General features: G+C 56.4%; 2 protein-coding genes across 8 annotated transcripts in view; one reads left to right on the top strand and one right to left on the bottom strand.

Moving 5' to 3' along the window:
* The window catches only part of LOC125639333 (prospero homeobox protein 1), a 56,211-nt gene that overhangs the window by 5,374 nt on the left and 34,851 nt on the right, over nt 1–15,986 (top strand). For 3 of the 7 annotated variants that reach the window (XM_048856131.2, XM_075130427.1, XM_048856130.2), the window contains exon 6: nt 7,617–7,717. The gene's annotated coding sequence lies outside the window, so the exon portion shown is untranslated. Of the gene's footprint in view, nt 1–5,488; nt 5,623–7,616; nt 7,718–8,285; nt 8,372–15,986 lie in introns of those variants that run through there. The other 4 variants (XM_048856132.2, XM_048856128.2, XM_075130428.1 and 1 more) reach the window with 3 other exon arrangements.
* Nucleotides 1,847–14,677, bottom strand: NAALADL1 (N-acetylated alpha-linked acidic dipeptidase like 1). The gene is made up of 19 exons (XM_048856114.2): nt 14,469–14,677; nt 13,834–14,029; nt 13,286–13,387; nt 12,219–12,341; nt 11,392–11,581; nt 10,624–10,717; nt 8,002–8,106; nt 7,150–7,235; nt 6,626–6,745; nt 6,349–6,434; nt 6,005–6,068; nt 5,503–5,570; nt 5,322–5,413; nt 4,752–4,842; nt 4,250–4,331; nt 3,973–4,149; nt 2,973–3,063; nt 2,433–2,525; nt 1,847–2,015 (listed from the first exon to the last, which is right to left on the bottom strand). The coding sequence occupies exons 1-19, from the start codon at nt 14,675–14,677 to the stop codon at nt 1,847–1,849; spliced, it is 2,238 nt and encodes a 745-aa protein (XP_048712071.2).

Below are 15,986 nucleotides of genomic sequence, written 5' to 3'. Positions count from 1 at the left end.
TTTTTATCTGAGCATAAGCTTTCGTGAGCTACAGCTCACTTCATCGGATGCACGATGCACAGATGCTCACGAAAGCTTGTGCTCAAATAAATTGGTTCGTCTCTAAGGTGCCACAAGTACTCCTTTTCTTTCTTTCTCTAAAGAGAAAGCAAACAGGTCTGGCTTGGGCAAGGTGCCTCTGCTGCAGGGAACACTGTGCAGGCAGGGACCTGTGCAGCTTCCAAATCTCCCAGTCAGAAGGGAGAGGGCCGTGGGTCTCCAACAGGAGAGTAAAGAGCTGGGGAGCGGAAAGCTGGGGGGGGGGCCCTTGCTGGGCCATTGAGGGGAAATACAGGTGCAGTTGCTCTGAACTGTGACATGTGGACGTCCTAATTTGTATACCTCAGAGGTAGCAGCCGTAGACTGGGGTCCACGTGGTCCAGCATGGCTGCCATGCCACAGCAGCAGGGCCTGTGTGGGCTGAGAGGTGGGGGAGCATTGTTATTGCTGTTTTGGAGACGAGGAAAATGAGATGTGGAGAGGGAATGGGACTTGGATTTGAGGCAGTGGCTGAGATGGAGAAAGAGCCCAGGAGCCCTGATTCCCAGCACCCCACACTGGGCTAATTGCAAGACCCCATGCCCCTCCCAGAGGTGGAGATAGAACCCAGGAATCCGGACCCACCCCCTTCCCACTCCGTGTTGTGGTTGTGGGGCCTTTAATGGCCACAGTGCTGTGGTAGCAGGGCCCACCGGGCCCAGGATGGTCACCTTAAGCCATGGAAGTGTTCCCAACTCAGTGTTTTTGTGAGTGACAGGCTCCAGAAATCCATCCTATCTGGTAATGCCATGAGAAGTTCCAGCCCCTGCATGGCTGGAAGCCAGAAAAGTCCTCCTCCAGGAGGGAGGGAGCAAAGACCCCAGCAGCTCAGCATGGCTCTGCTCCCTCCTCCCCCTGGGATTGATCCCCGGCTTGGGAAGGGTGCGGGGTGAAGAGCCCCTGGAGTTGCCTCTCTCAGCTTGGAAGGGGGGGACCACACTACAGCCCCTATGCCTGGGAGAGGGGGCTGAAGAACCCCAGGAGAAGCAGAGTTCAGGCTCGGGGGGCTGAACTGAGGAAGGGGCTGGGGAGCAAGGGATAGGCAGATGTTGGGGTGAGAGCTCAGACAGCAGGGGGCCAAAATCACCATACCCGTTAAATTTGGTAGAGTGAGTGACACCACTTGTCCCCCCACCCCCACTTGGGGATGGGCCAGAGGACTTTCAATATCGAGACAGACTGAAAATTACAATCTAGTCTTTTAAAACAACAAAACTCCCTTGGTGTGTGGGCCAGTCCCATGATGGTTGGGGTCAGAGCGGTGAGTTTTGATCTCATGGGGGGGGCAATACTGTGGGCACGAGGCCCAGGGGCCCCACCATGGCTGCCCTACCTGTGGTGGCAGCAGTGCCTTTGGGTCCAAGTTGGCCACTGCACTGTGGTAGCAGAGCTCCTGCGGGCCAAAATGGCCTCCCTGCGCCATTATGAGCTTCACCTTCCACTCTTCCCACCAACCATATGAACAAACAGAAGCACCTGCTGCTGTCATCTGTTCTTTAATAGTCCAGGCTGGGTTAGGGAGGTGGGGTGGAGGCTAATCAGTCAGGGGTCCCAGGGAGAGCAGGTTACCCCACTTCACTGGGATTTGGGGATGTCATGCTCTTCCCCCCAATGCCCACACTAGGGGACGCCATCAGTTCAGCACAAGGCACGGAGGAGGCATTTGGCATTGATGGGGTGCCAGGATTGCCTTCTGAGTAGGATAGTTGAGATGTATAAGCTGCTGGGTTTTGAGTGACAGGGTGGGACTGGGGTGGACCCCAAGATTTTAGGCCACGGCTTCCAGGGTGGAGGCAGCACTCTCCACAGCCTGCACGACGATGGTGAGGTGCTTCTGGACTTGGTCCCAGTCCCCTGTCTCCAGGGCACTGGTGTAGGCGTCGGCCAGTCCTGGGAAGGTGGCCTGGTCAGAGGATTTGGATGCCCAGATCACGTGGCTGAGGAGTTGGAAAGAGAATGGGAGAGGTCAGTATCATGTTAGCCCTGTGATACACATGGGGAAACTGAGGCATGGAGAGGTGAAGGGGCTCTCCCAGGGTTATGCAGGGAGTCAGCAGCAGAACTGGAAATAGACTCCAGGTGTCCTGAATATCAGCCCCCCCATGCTTGAACCACTAGACACCACTCCTTTCCAGAGTTGGGGATAAAACCCAGGAGTCCCAACTCCTAGCCCCCAGGCTGTAAACCCTAATCCCCACTCCAGACCTGTCTTCTCTAACCACTAGACCCCATGCCCCTCCTAGATGTCATTCTCTTGCTGATGCCCTTTCACCCAGGATCCACCAGGGATTGGTGAGGATGGGCCCTTGGGAATGGAACCCAGGTGTCCTGTCCAGCCCCCCACATGGCATTACCTGTAATAGTATTTGTTGGGGAAGGCCTGGGGGTTGAGGAAGGCCCTTTCCAGCAGCATTATTTGGTCATTCACCATCCGGATCTGGAGAGGACTGGGGTGGGTGGGAAGGAGAGACCAGAGTAGGATTAGGGTCCCCCTTACATCAGATGCCCTGTGGGGGGGCTCCATCATCTCATCCAGCCTTGCCTACTGCTCTCCAGGCCTGTGACCTTGTCCCAACCTTTCCCTTTCTGGAGGACTGGAAGAGACCCCCCCTCCAAGCTCCATTCCCAGAGGGGTCTCCACTAAGGACAACAGACCCCTCCTTCCCTGGGTCCAAGGATTATGTGCCCTTTGTAGATAAGGGAGACTCCCCAACCCTCACAGGTGACATGTTTGCACAAGCATGGCCATGCATGTATATGTGAACATGCTAACACGTGTGACCACTCCCTGTAGGACAGTGCCTCCAAGCTGTGCACCCGTGCAGTTGTACAGAGGCAGGCGGGCATGGACACCCACCAGTGCAATTGCACATGCAGTCAGGGACACGTCTCACCTGGGAGACTCCTCCTCCTTCAGTTTCGTTATTCGCTGGTTGAAGTCAGCAGCCACCGATTTGAACTGACCAATCGCAGCCTTCAAAGGGTCTGCAAGGCGGGCAGGACTAAGTGTAAGGGAGCAGGTCTGCAGCCCCTTCTCCCTATGGTCCCCATCAGCACCTTCCCCACACCAATCTGGGCTCTCCAGGGAAGCCAGGCTATGGGCCCCTGAAGTATTGGAGTCAGCCCTGACTGCGAGGGGAGAGCAGCCCCTTGCTCTGCTCCTTGCAGCCAGTGCCCGCAGTGCAGGAGTTAGCACTGACTGAGAGGGGAGAGCACCTCTTGCTGAGCCCCCCCATCTTGCAGCATGTCACCCGCTAGCACCATGGTGAGGAAAGCACTGACTGCGGGGAGTGCAGCTGCTACTGAGCAGAACTGCACTTGGTCATTGGAGCTGGCACTGACCCAGAGGGGAGAGCGCCCCCTACTGAACCCCCACCCTGGAGCACAGTGAGAGAGAGATTGTTGGGGGTAGTACCCAGGAGTCCCACCCGCCCGCACCAAGAGAGAGATTGTTGGGGATGGTACCTAGGAGTCGTACCCACCCACACTGAGAAAGAGATTGTTGGGGATAACACCCAGCAGTCCCACCCACCTGCACCGAGAGAGAGGTTTTTGGAGATAACACCCAGGGGTCCGGCCTGCACTGAGAGAGAGATTGTTGGGGATAACACTTAGGAGTCCCACCCACCCACACCGAGAGAGAAATTGTTGGGGATAGCACCTAGGAGTCCTGCCCGCCCACACCAAGAGAGAGATTGTTGGGGAGAGCACCTAGGAGTCCTGCCCGCCCACACCAAGAGAGAGATTGTTGAGGATAGCACCTAGGAGTCCCACCTGCCTACACCTAGGAGTCCCACACTGAAAGAGACATTGTTGGGGATAACACCTAGGAGTCCTGCCGCCCGCACCAAAAGAGAGATTGTTGAGGATAACACTTAGGAGTCCAGCACGCACCAAGAGAGAGATTGTTGGCAGTGAGGTTGGCCAGGAAGTCCCCCTGGGCGGCCGCACTGTACAGCTCATCCAGCTTCTCTCCATAGTCGCTCACATTAAGGGGGAGAACGAGGCTGTCGGCCAGCCGTAGCAGCACGTTGCCGACTGTCCGGGCCACGGCCTGGTGGCTGGTGAACCCTGTGGCCAAATGCGGATAAAGGGATTAGATGCATCCTAAACCTCCCCCGCAATACCCAGGCCCCCATGCCTGCCCAGGGTGAATGCCACGCCCCTTTACCTGGGTCGATGAACCTGTCAGCATAGTCAAAGGTATCGAAGGCCGTGTGGTAGGCAGGGTAAATCCGAGCAGATGTCTTGTTCTACGGCAGGGAAGGGGCAAAGCAGCTGAAAACAAAAGGGGCACAGATCCCAAGGCCCCCCTCTTTCCCCTAGTGAGGTGAGATCCCCCAGCAAACCCTCCCCTTGACTCACCTGCCCAGCTCCTTAGCCCCACACTGGGGTCAGCACTGTGAGGGACAGTGCCCTCTACTGGGCCCCCCCAATGTACTCCCTGCAATACAGTGCCCCCCAGGCACAGCACAGGGGTCAGCACTGACTGAGGGGAGAGCGCCCCCTACTGAGCAGAGGGTAGCAGCGAGATAGCCCAATTCTGCGCTCTCCCTGCCTCTTTTCCAGCGCCCAGTGAATGCCCCACGTGGGCAAGGATCTGGGATTGAGGCCATGTCTGTCAGGAGGGGGCAGCTCAGGCAGGCTCATCCCAGAGCAGCAGGTGTCCTTACCCTGTCATAGGTGTAGGCGATGTCCATGGAGGTGATGCCTAGGTAATGGATGAAGGAGGCATAGTCGCTCCCGGCACCCAGGGACCCTAAGCTGTGCGGGGGATGGAGATGGGTGAGTGACTCAGGACCAGGCAGGGGGGAGACAGTGGGAAGGGGAAACATCCCTGGGTGGAGAGCAGAGTTTGCCATCTCCTGTTCCGCTGATGTGGCCCCTGCCTACGGGGGGAGATCCCCAAGCCCCCATTCTTTGGTATGTTCTATGGCTGTTGTCATGGTTCAGAGTTGCCCAGGCTCCTGATATTCTCCCTCTCTGCCACCCCAGATCAGACCAATGGGCATGTTTAGCCCAGTATCCCCCTCGGTGGATCAGAACAGTGGGTCCATCCAGTCCAGTATCCCCCACCCCCCATCTGCTACTCCCCCAACAATTAAGCTTTCTCTTCAATCTGAGCCACAGAAGGGGGTCGGGAGGAGAAGATCTTGGCCCCTTTCCGGTCCCTCCCACTCCCTATCATCCACCCTTGGAGTGTGGGGGCCTGGGTGGTGGTTCCCACTGACTTGGGCTCTCACTTGGGGATGACGCCGTAGCTGGGGCTGATGCGGTTGAAGTGGTTTCTCCAGTTGTCATAGACGGACATGGAGGAACTGGCCGGGGTCTGGACCTGGAATAGGTTCACATGAGTCAGACTCCCCTGCAGTAGGAGAGGCGACGAACACACACACCTCTCCCACCACAGATCCACCCTGGTACCTGCTTGGCAGCTGCAAAGATGACACTCTGGGCAGGCGGTGTCCCCTGGGCTCTCAGGGTGGCGTTGGCTGTGGAAAGCACAGGTGAGGCAATGTTAGGGGCTGTGCCGGATCGTACAGGGAGACCTGCCACGCCCTGGGACTCTGCGGCACCAACTGGCCCGCAGCACAGCCAGACCGGCATCACCTGCACTCTCTGCCACCTGCTTATGTGGCACATGCTTTCCCTTCCATGGCTGTTCAGTCACACCCTCTGGCACGTGTACTCTCGCACAACCATTCAGCTGCGCCTCCTCAGACACGTATTCAGTTGCATGCAGGCTCTCACACTTGTGCCCGTCTGATTGCACATGCACTCGCACGCTGCACGCTCCCTTTCATCCCTTCCTCCCCAAAACACCCCAGCCCGCCTGGGCCCGGTGTCGCAGCCCTTCTACACAACGCAGAGAAGGGGATGGTGCAGCAAGCACGGAGGAGGGAAGGCAGGACAGACGGACGCTCACCGAAGACAGAGATGTCCACGTTGATATAGGCCACGCTCCGGTCCCGCAGTTTGCTGTAGAATTCCTGGGCAAGGGAGAGACCCAGCAGTTAGTGCAATGGGATCGGGTGAGCTGCGTGGGCCCATGGGTCTGCTCTGGGCTCGCTGGGCCCATGAGTCTGGTGCAGGGAGTGACAGGCTCATTGTAACATCCTGATCCGCTACAGTACATTCAGCACATACCTGGGTGCAGGTCTGCTTGGATGCAACAGAGGGCAGCAGCCACATCCACCCTCCCTCCCATTTTATCCCCTCCAAAGGGGAGCCGCTGTTAATCCCCCTCCCCTCTCTCTCTTGGGTTTTTACCTCCGTGTACTCGGTGGAGCCGATCAGACCAAACTCCTCAGCCCCCCAGCTGCCAAAGATAATGGACCTTCTGGGGCGCCACTTCCCTGTGGAGAAACACACAGCCTGGAGATTCAGACGTCGTGGTTAGAGCAGGGCAGTTCTGGGAGTCAGGACTCCTGGGTTCTGCCACTGATGTGCTGGCTGACCTCGAAGGCAAGTCCACTCTGTGCCTCAGTTTCCCTAGCTGTGCACTGGGGATAGTTGCACCCCTGTGCGCCCCCCCGAGCCCTCATACCTTCTTTCAGCATCTTGCCCAGCACGCGGGTGATCTCCAGCATGACAGCCGTCCCACTGCTCGGGTCGATGGCTCCGTGCACCCAGCTGTCTCGGTGGTTGCCGTACAAGACATACCTGTCTGGGGGGGCGAGGAGAGAGACGGAGCCCTGCTGCTGATCGGGATGTTGCGGGGAGTGCACGGGGATGGGGAGGGCTGCTCAGGATGGAGTGTGGTGGGGGGAACTTGCCAGCTGTGAGCCCAGATGATAAAGGAGCAGTGTTGGAGGGGGGTGGGGGTCACTGGGGAGCATTCTTGAGCATGGGGGGAAGAGGAGACCACTGAGGAGTGCTCCAGGGCATGGAGAGGGGAAGGGAATGAGAGGTTTGGGGGAATGGGCATGGAGACAGGTGTATCCCAGTACGGTGAATGGGGCAGGGTGGGGGACACTCCAGGTTTGTGGGGTGGGGGAGAGGGGGTTGGGGTGGTGGGAGTGGTGGTAGGTTTGGGGGTGCTTGGTGGTTGTTCAGGGGGGGCACACTCACCAGGTTCCTCACTGCCCCGGATGAACCCCATCACGTTGGAGGAATTCTTGATGACTCGCTGGTTGTAGACGTTGACCTGGACATCACTGTGGGGAGAGCGGGAGGAGCTGGGGTTAGCCTAGTGGGGGTTGGGGTGTGTGTGTCAGGGTCAATGCAGTGGGAGATTGACATGATGGGGGCTGGAGCGGGGAACAGGGGATGGGGGAATTGGGGCCAGCATGGGAGGAGTCTAGGGGAGGTTGCGGGGTCTGGGTCATTGCAATGGGGGTCAGGGAGGGGAAAGTGGTAACAATGCAGTGGGGTCCGGGGGGAGTTGGTGCAGTTGGGTGGGTCTGGAGATGGGAGCTGGTGCAGGAGGAAATTGGGGTCAGTGCCAGGGGAGTGGAGAAGAGGGGATTTGGGGTCAGCTAGGGTCTTGATGTGGTGTCTTGAAACCTGTTCAGATTGTGATCACTTTAAATTCACAGGGATTTTTCTGGTCCTGCTTGCAGGCAGGGGGCTCAGAGGCAGTGAAGCGTGGATCTGGGCCTTGCAGCAGTCAGTCTGCAGAAAGCCAGCCTGGAGTAAGGTGAGTGAGCTGAGCCTCTGGGCTTTGTCTCTCTCTGTGTTTGGATTCTTGTTCTGACTCCTGAGACCAAAAGTAGTGTTGCCTCCCAGCAAGAAGACTGTATGGTTTGATCGAACTACTCTGTGTCTGCTGGGAACACACCACTAGGGAATGCAGGGTCTGAGGGCCTGGGTTAACACAGTGAGCATTGGAGAAGGAGGGGGAAGTCGAAATTCCCAGGTGACTTTTGGTGGGAGCTGGGGCGGGGTGGGATGCAATCCTGGACCACATGTATACATCCATACCTGGTGTTGGGAAACAGCCCCCCTGTGCGGAATCCTGGTCCCACAGGATAGGAGCAGCCCAGAGAGCCCTGCCAGGACGCAGGAGCCACAGGGCCAGACAGGTTACTAGAAGACATAGAGCCAGAGATATATGGGGTTATTAGAGTCTCTGCTCCCCACAAACCACTTTTGCTGCCCCCGCAAAACCACCAAGCCTCCTCTGTCAGTCTCCTCAGCAGCTCTGCCCTGGCCACGAAGGCTGCATTCCCACTCCTGATAATAACCTTCCTTTGTTTACTCTGCAGCATCTTTTCCCTAGGACACTCCAAGTGCTTTACACCCCCGAACAGTTCAAACACTGGGGACCCCCACACTACCCAGGAGGTGCACGGTGGGTGTCTTTATTTTATAGATGGAGAAATCGAGGCACAAGGTGGAGAAGTGGGTCATTCAAGGGCATGCAGGGAATCAGACCTGGGAAAAGAACCCAGGAAACCTGACTCCCAGCCCCCTCTCCTCCAACCCACTGGGCCCTATGCCCCTCCCAGATCTGGGGACAGACCCAGGAGTCCTTACTCCCAGCCTGCCCTCCACCACAGTCTAACCCTGGCTCTCAGGTCTGCTGTTCTGACCACTAGACCCCACTCCCCTCCCAGAGCTGGAAAGAGAACCCGGAGTGCTGACTTCCAGCTCCTCCTGCTCTACCCATTGAACCTCACCCCCTTTATATATACATTACACCATAAACCTGTGCTATTAGGCTGTTCAATCCACTTCTCATAAAATCTACATGGCCCTCTATGGAGGGGCCATGGCATGTACAATACAGCAGGTGTACAATGGTGTAGTCAGGACTGTGAGAGAATGAGGCATTTCCCATTGCCTTGGGGGTTATTTATTATCTTATTGTGGTAGTGCCCAGAAGCACCATGTATACAGGGATTCCTCTCCACTACTGAGATGCCGCCACATCTGGGTTACGGCGCGGGGGCCATACAGGGACCTCTTGCCTGGGGCTGAGATGCAGCCGCCTCTGGGTTGGGGTGCTTGCCCCAAATTGCTGACGATCAAAGTAATTCAGTTCAGGTGAATTTCCTGACCTCAGTGGTGCATCAATGCCAGAATCAGAAGCAGAGGGGCAGTGGTCTGGCTGCATTTAATTTTGTTGCACTCTTTCCCTGCACTTAATGACTGTGTTTTTAACAAACGGACTTGGGGCCTGAGTTGTCACCACCTAGTGGCTAAAGCTGATGGTGCACATGTGTATTCCCCTTTCAAACTAAAAGAAAAGGAGTACTTGTAGCACCTTAGAGACTAACCAATTTATTTGAGCATGAGCTTTCGTGGGCTACAGCTCACTTCATCAGATGTATACCGTGGAAACTGCAGCAGACTTTATATACACACAGAGAATATGAAACAATACCTCCTCCCACCCCACTGTCCTGCTGGTAATAGCTTATCTAAAGTGATCATCAGGTGGGCCATTTCCAGCACAAATCCAGGTTTTCTCACCCTCCACCCCCCCACACAAATTCACTCTCCTGCTGGTGCTAGCCCATCCAAAGTGACAACTCTTTACATAATCAAGTCGGGCTATTTCCTGCATAAATCCAGGTTTTCTCACATCCCCCCCACCCCCATACACACACAAACTCACTCTCCTGCTGGTAATAGCTCATCTAAACTGACCACTCTCCAAGTTTAAATCCAAGTTAAACCAGAACATCTGGGGGGGGGGGGGTAGGAAAAAACAAGAGGAAACAGGCTACCTTGCATAATGACTTAGCCACTCCCAGTCTCTATTTAAGCCTAAATTAATAGTATCCAATTTGCAAATGAATTCCAATTCAGCAGTTTTCTCGCTGGAGTCTGGATTTGAAGTTTTTTTGTTTTAAGATAGCGACCTTCATGTCTGTGATTGCGTGACCAGAGAGATTGAAGTGTTCTCCGACTGGTTTATGAATGTTATAATTCTTGACATCTGATTTGTGTCCATTTATTCTTTTACGTAGAGACTGTCCAGTTTGACCAATGTACATGGCAGAGGGGCATTGCTGGCACATGATGGCATATATCACATTGGTGGATGTGCAGGTGAACGAGCCTCTGATAGTGTGGCTGATGTTATTAGGCCCTGTGATGGTGTCCCCTGAATAGATATGTGGGCACAATTGGCAACGGGCTTTGTTGCAAGGATAAGTTCCTGGGTTAGTGGTTCTGTTGTGTGGTATGTGGTTGTTGGTGAGTATTTGCTTCAGGTTGCGGGGCTGTCTGTAGGCAAGGACTGGATATTCCATGATCAGTAATATTCCCTAGCTCTTATCTAGTGCTTTTCAGTCAATGCCATTATCTCCATTCTAGAGATGGGGAAACTGAAGCACAAAGAGGGGGAAGTGCCTTGTCCAAGGTCACTCAGAAGGCTGGTGGCTGAGCCGGGAACAGAACCCAAGTGTCCTGAGTACCAATCCATGCACCAGCCAGCAGCCATTCTCACCTGCTATGTCCTGCTACAGGACAACGCCAGGACCAGGGGAGATGATTGTGAGTCTAATGGGTAGTGGGCACTGAAATGCATTAAGGGGTGTATTCAGCCAGATTTCACAGCTTCTTTGCCCCAACTCCACTGAATTGGTCACCCACCAGATTAGTGTCTGGGCATCTTCAAAGCCAATTGGCTGAGTTGGGATTGGCGGGATCCCCTGGATCTCTGACTCCTTGATTCTGTAGGTGAATTCTACAAGAGAAAGGCAGGTGAATCAGAAGGAAGCTTATTATCCCCCTTCCCCCAGTACCCTGTTTGGGATGGTGGGGGGTCATTTGCTGCAAAGATGGTGGGCAGTCCAGACTTGGATCTGATGGGGTGCAGGGGACATACCCCAGATGGAGGTATGTCACAAGGAGGACCAGAGGGCCTGGGGAGTCAGGACTCCTGGGTTCTATCCCAGCTCTGGGAGAGGAATGGAGTCTAGTGGTTAGAGCAGCGGGGGCTGGGAGTCAGGACTTCTGGGTTCTATTCCTGGCTCTGGAAGGGGCGTGGTGTCTTGTGATTAGAGCCGTAGAACTAGGAGACAAAACTTTTGGGTTCTGTGGAGATGGTGGCGGAAGGAGAGGTGAATTGGGTGGAGGAGGCCAGATGGGCTCCTATAGTGCAGGGAATAGGGGGCACTCCAGGGCAGCAATTCCCCCATGGGTTTGGTTAATCTGAAGAACGTCCTGCTACAGGATATAGCTGGGGGCAGAGGATGGAGTGCCATCTGAATGAACAAGAGCAGGGGTGGGGGGATGAATTCAAGGAGGCTCTTGGCCTCATCCGCAGGGGGTTGTGACAGACTCCCCTCCTCTTCATGGGAGGGAACAGCAAGAAGCATTGTGGGTCAAAGCCAGTCCCGCCCTGCCCTGACATGTTACCTTTGGCAGGATAGTAGGGCGTAAGCAGGTCCCCGAAGTACCCATTGTAAGAGCCCCGCTCCACACCGGAGGGGGGCAAGTACCAGGAGTTGGGGTAGGTCTCCTCCTCGGATGCCCGCCCATCATTGATGTCTGCAGGGTCTGTATACACCACCACGCCAGCTACACCAAACTCTGCCCCGTTCACTGCCTAGAGGGTTAGGGTCAGTCAGATTATCCACTCCACCATCACCACCATTGCCAGGGGGAACGGGAATGGCAGCTGGAATGTCCCCCCCACACACTGTGGCCCAGACTGGAGTATGTGTGGTGAGCTGTTCTCTTATTCCTGCCTCAGTTCCCCCTCTTCTAGTTGGACTTCCCCTGCCTCCACCCCCTTGAGGGGCAGCAATGGCATTCCGTGACTCTTCCATCCAGCCCCCCATCTTGAGGTGGGCCACTCTTTTGGTATCCCCCACCCCTGGATCTGTGCAGTGCCCCGTCTGGGGCTGATCAGGCTTTGGGGGGACAGGCCTTGGGCAGAAAGTGCTGGAGCTGATGGAACTGGGGGAGTGGGAACAGGGGTGATTGGACTTGGGGGGAAGGGGCCTTGGGTCAGATATTGGGGGGAAAGGGATTGGAGGAATGGGGAGGGGATGATGGGATGGAGAGCAGGGAGAGAGGTGATGGGATGGAAAACTGGGGGACAAAGGATGGGGGGGATTAGGATGGGGGGGCAGAGAGGGAGCAACTGGATGAGGGGGAAGGGAGCCCAAAGGCCCTCTCTTCAGTGCCACATGAGGGGGCAGCCTGGTGTCCGTGGCCAGTAAGCCCTGAGTTCCCCTCACCTTGGCAGCACGGTCAGCCCCCCCATAGCGGGTGATGGCGATGGTGCCATTCAGGTTGATGCCCAGGTTGACCAGCTCCTGGTAATCACTGCGCTTGCCCTGGTTGGCATAGACCAGCCTCCCCTGAGGGGAGAAGAGAGGAGTCAGCCCCAGGGCGCTGCGGGAGAGAGGATCAGAGGGGCTGGGGGAGACGGGGGGGCAAGATAAAGTTGTCATGGGGTCAGGGTCCACTTGGGTCTTTGATGTGAGAGCAGCCATTTGTTTCCATGGGTACATGCCTGTCACTTTGGTGATGGGGGCTGAGGGGAGGCTGTTTGTCTCCAGGAATACGTGGCTGTTGGCACAGCAATGTGTTAGGGGTGTTTATCCCTCAGGATATGTGGCTGTTGGCATGATGACATGTGGGGGTGGCTGTTTATCTCTGGGGGTACGTGGCTGTTGGCAGGATGATATGTGGCGCTCGCTGTTTATCTCTGGGATTGTGTGGCTGTCGGCAGGGCAATATGTCTGCCTGGCTCCGTGGTCATCAGCATGGGGATGTGGGGGGCAGCTTGGAATACACGGCTGTTGCTACCACAGCCTGAGGGCAGTCATTCAGGATACCCCACCTGTTGGAGTGACAACCCATGTAGTGCTCGCTGTTTGTCTCTGGGGATACGTGGCTGTCTTGTGGTGACATTTGGGGTGACTATCTCCATGGACACGTGGCTGTTGGCAAGGCGACCTGTCTGGGTGGCTGTTTATATCTGGAGAGATGTGGCATGACAACCTGTGTGGCTGGCTGGGGATAAGTGGCTGTTGGCTCGGTGACAGCTGTTTGTGGCTATATGAGGACCTGGGCAGGGCAGGGCAGGGAATTGACTGTCTCCATAGATACGTAGTGGTTGGCATGTCACCCTAGGGACAGAGATCTCCTAGCAGCCTTGATGGGCTCATAAAAGAAGGGACATGGTCCTGATTGGGAGAGGAGATAAGATAACTCGCTGACAGCCCCTGGGTGCAGTGGGAGGGTCTGAGCTGAGGCCACGAGGAGGTCTCGAGGGGTTATACCCAGCCCTGCTCCATACCCTGGGGTTCCCAGGGGGGGCGTAGGCAGCATAGGGCTGAACCACATCTGCATGGGCCTGGTCCGCTGTCACTTCCTTCTCGCTGCGCCGGGTTGAGAAGATCTGGTTGCTGTTCTCCACTGGGGGTGGAGGCAGATCTCGTCAGTGTGGGGTGCCTGCTGTGGGACATCCCGTTCTGACCTTTGCCCCCATCTGCCTCATCTCTCCCTGCCCCTCTCTGCCCTTGTCTGTCCCCAGTCCTGTCACTCCAGCTCCCTGTCCTCCGCTGCTTTAATTCCCCCCCACCCCGGCCTCCTGGCCTGTCCCCTGCCCCATTCTCCCTCTTAGACCTGCCCCAGTCCCTGCTGCCTGTCCCTTCTCTAGCCCCAGCTGCCTCAGGGCCTGTCTAGCACCCCACAAGCCCCTGTGCCCAGCTGCCCCAGTGTCCCCCTCACCCCTGCACCCATTTGCCCTGTCTCCCAGTTTCTCCTGCCCTCCTTCCACCACTCCAGCCCTCCCTCCAGTACCCTGATCCCACCACTACAACCCTGTGCCCTGCACACACACACCCAGCCCTCACTTGCCCACACACCCACGGCCACGCTGTTGGGTCTCTGTGGGTCAGGGAAGGACAGGAATGCGCCATACACGTCCTCGCTGGTGCTGTCCAGACCAATCTGCGGGTCCTGCCAGCGGCTCAGCAGCAGCTTCACAAGCTCCTCATCCCCCTTAGTTGTAGCCATGTGGGGCTGGGAGGCCAGGGTCCTGGTGAAGGGTACAGGGGAGTGCCTGAGATCACAGCTCCCTCAGGACTGCAGGTTCTGGTGGGGGATAGAACCCAGGAGTCCTGACTCCCAGCTCCTCCCTCCACCCCCACTGTAACCACTAAACACCCCTCCTCTCCCAGAACTGGGGCTACAAGCTAGGGATACAGGGCCTCTCCCTCGATGGGGCACTGGTTCCAATCTGGCCACAGGTTGAGAGGAGGCTGGCTGGCCCAAGGAGGGACTAGACTGTATGGGACAATCCTGTCCTATCCCCCAGGGGATGGGGTGGGGCAGGGGATAGATTATAGGGGATGATCCCATCCCCCTGGGTGGGAATAGGCTGTAAGGGATGATCCTGCCTTGCAGCCCAGGAGTCCTGGATCTCCTGAATATGGGTGAATTCAATGGGGCTTTTTCATCGCTCCTCCCCTCCTTACTTCAGATTCTCCCGGATCTTCCCGCTTTCCACCTGATCCATGAAGCTCTGCAGCAGGGATTCATTCAGATCCCGGCCCACGGTCTGCACCCAGTTAGGCATCCCCTGGCCATTCCCCGCTTTGGGGATGGCGAAGTGGCCCAACAGAATTCCGACCGTCAGCAGCAGGGCCCCCACGATCACGACCCCTAGGATCTTCAGCCAGCTCATCCCACAGCCTGCCATGGGCTCCAGCCTCTTCCTGGGGGTGAGGTGTGTGTGGTGGGCCCTTTATAGCAGATGGGTCCCCACACCCTCTGGATCAACCCATGCCTCTGATACTGTCACCAGGGCTCATGGGGTTACTCATTAGCTCCCAGATCCAGCCTGGCAGCCTTATCTCCCTCCCCACACAATACTCCTAATTCATGGCACTGAGGGATGCACTTTGGACACCAGGGACTGGCCCATAAAGCTGGTGTTCCATAAATGGGAATCAGGAAACAGATGGAAAGGCAGTTGGTTCCATTCCCCACCCCCATTGGAAAGGGCATTGGTGGGTTGAGAGCTTCCCAAGGGGAGACAGGACTCCTGGGTTCTATACTCAGCTCTGAGAAGGGCGTGCAGTCTTGTGGGTTCAAGTTGGGGGTGTGTGCTGGGAGTCAGGACTCTGGGTCATACATGTGGTCCTGGGGAAGAAGTGGAGTATTTTGTCTAGAGCAGGGAGTTGGGGCTGGACTCCTGAGTTCGATCCCTGGCTCTGGGAAGGGAGACATTTGATAGTTAGAGCAGGGAGACTGGCAGATAGATAGATCTCCTCTTTCAGACGGGCAAATGGAACCCAGGCATCCTGGCTCCCAGCCTCCCACCCTAACCCACTTGACTCCATGCCCCTCCCAGAGCTGGGGACAGAACCTGCATCTCAACACTAGTTGAGGGAATCTCTCTATAAGCATCCCCGTGTCCCACCCTGGAGACAGCTTCATCTCGGCGCCGGGTGACTCTTCCCCGTGTGCCGGCCCAGCTCCGTGGGCTAAAATCAAACACCCGTTGGCCTTCGGAGTTTATTCCTTTAACGTTGGTGCCTGTAATTTTAATTAAAAGGGGTCGGGTCATGCTAGTGGCTCGGTCCAGGAGCCTGTATACAGTGGGATGGGGAGGTGGGGGTGGATCAGATCACAGTCAACAAGGTAAATGCAAGTTTATGCAGGTGGGGCTGGAGGGGAGAGCAGCAAGGTGGGGTGCAGCCATAGGGGTCAGCCCAGGATTGATGCTGCTGGCCCCACATGGATTTGTGGGATTCCCTCCTACTTTCCTTTATCTGTGTCCCCCTCCCTTTCTATCTGGGTCTGCCTGTCAGTCCCCATCCCATTCCCCCACCATCTCTGGCTCTGTCTGTCCATCTCCTACCCCATCCCTCTGGGTCTCTTTCTCTATCTGTTTCTTCTCATTTCTCTGGGCTGTCTGTCTGTCCTCTCCCCACAGATCTCTCTGGGTCAACGTGTCCCCCCGCCCCCCCGTTCTGTCTGTCTCCCAGGCA

The sequence above is a fragment of the Caretta caretta genome, chromosome 7, assembly GCF_965140235.1.
Source record: "Caretta caretta isolate rCarCar2 chromosome 7, rCarCar1.hap1, whole genome shotgun sequence".
In the NCBI taxonomy this organism is placed as follows: Eukaryota; Metazoa; Chordata; order Testudines; family Cheloniidae; genus Caretta; species Caretta caretta.
This window is presented reverse-complemented; position numbering and strand designations above follow the sequence as displayed.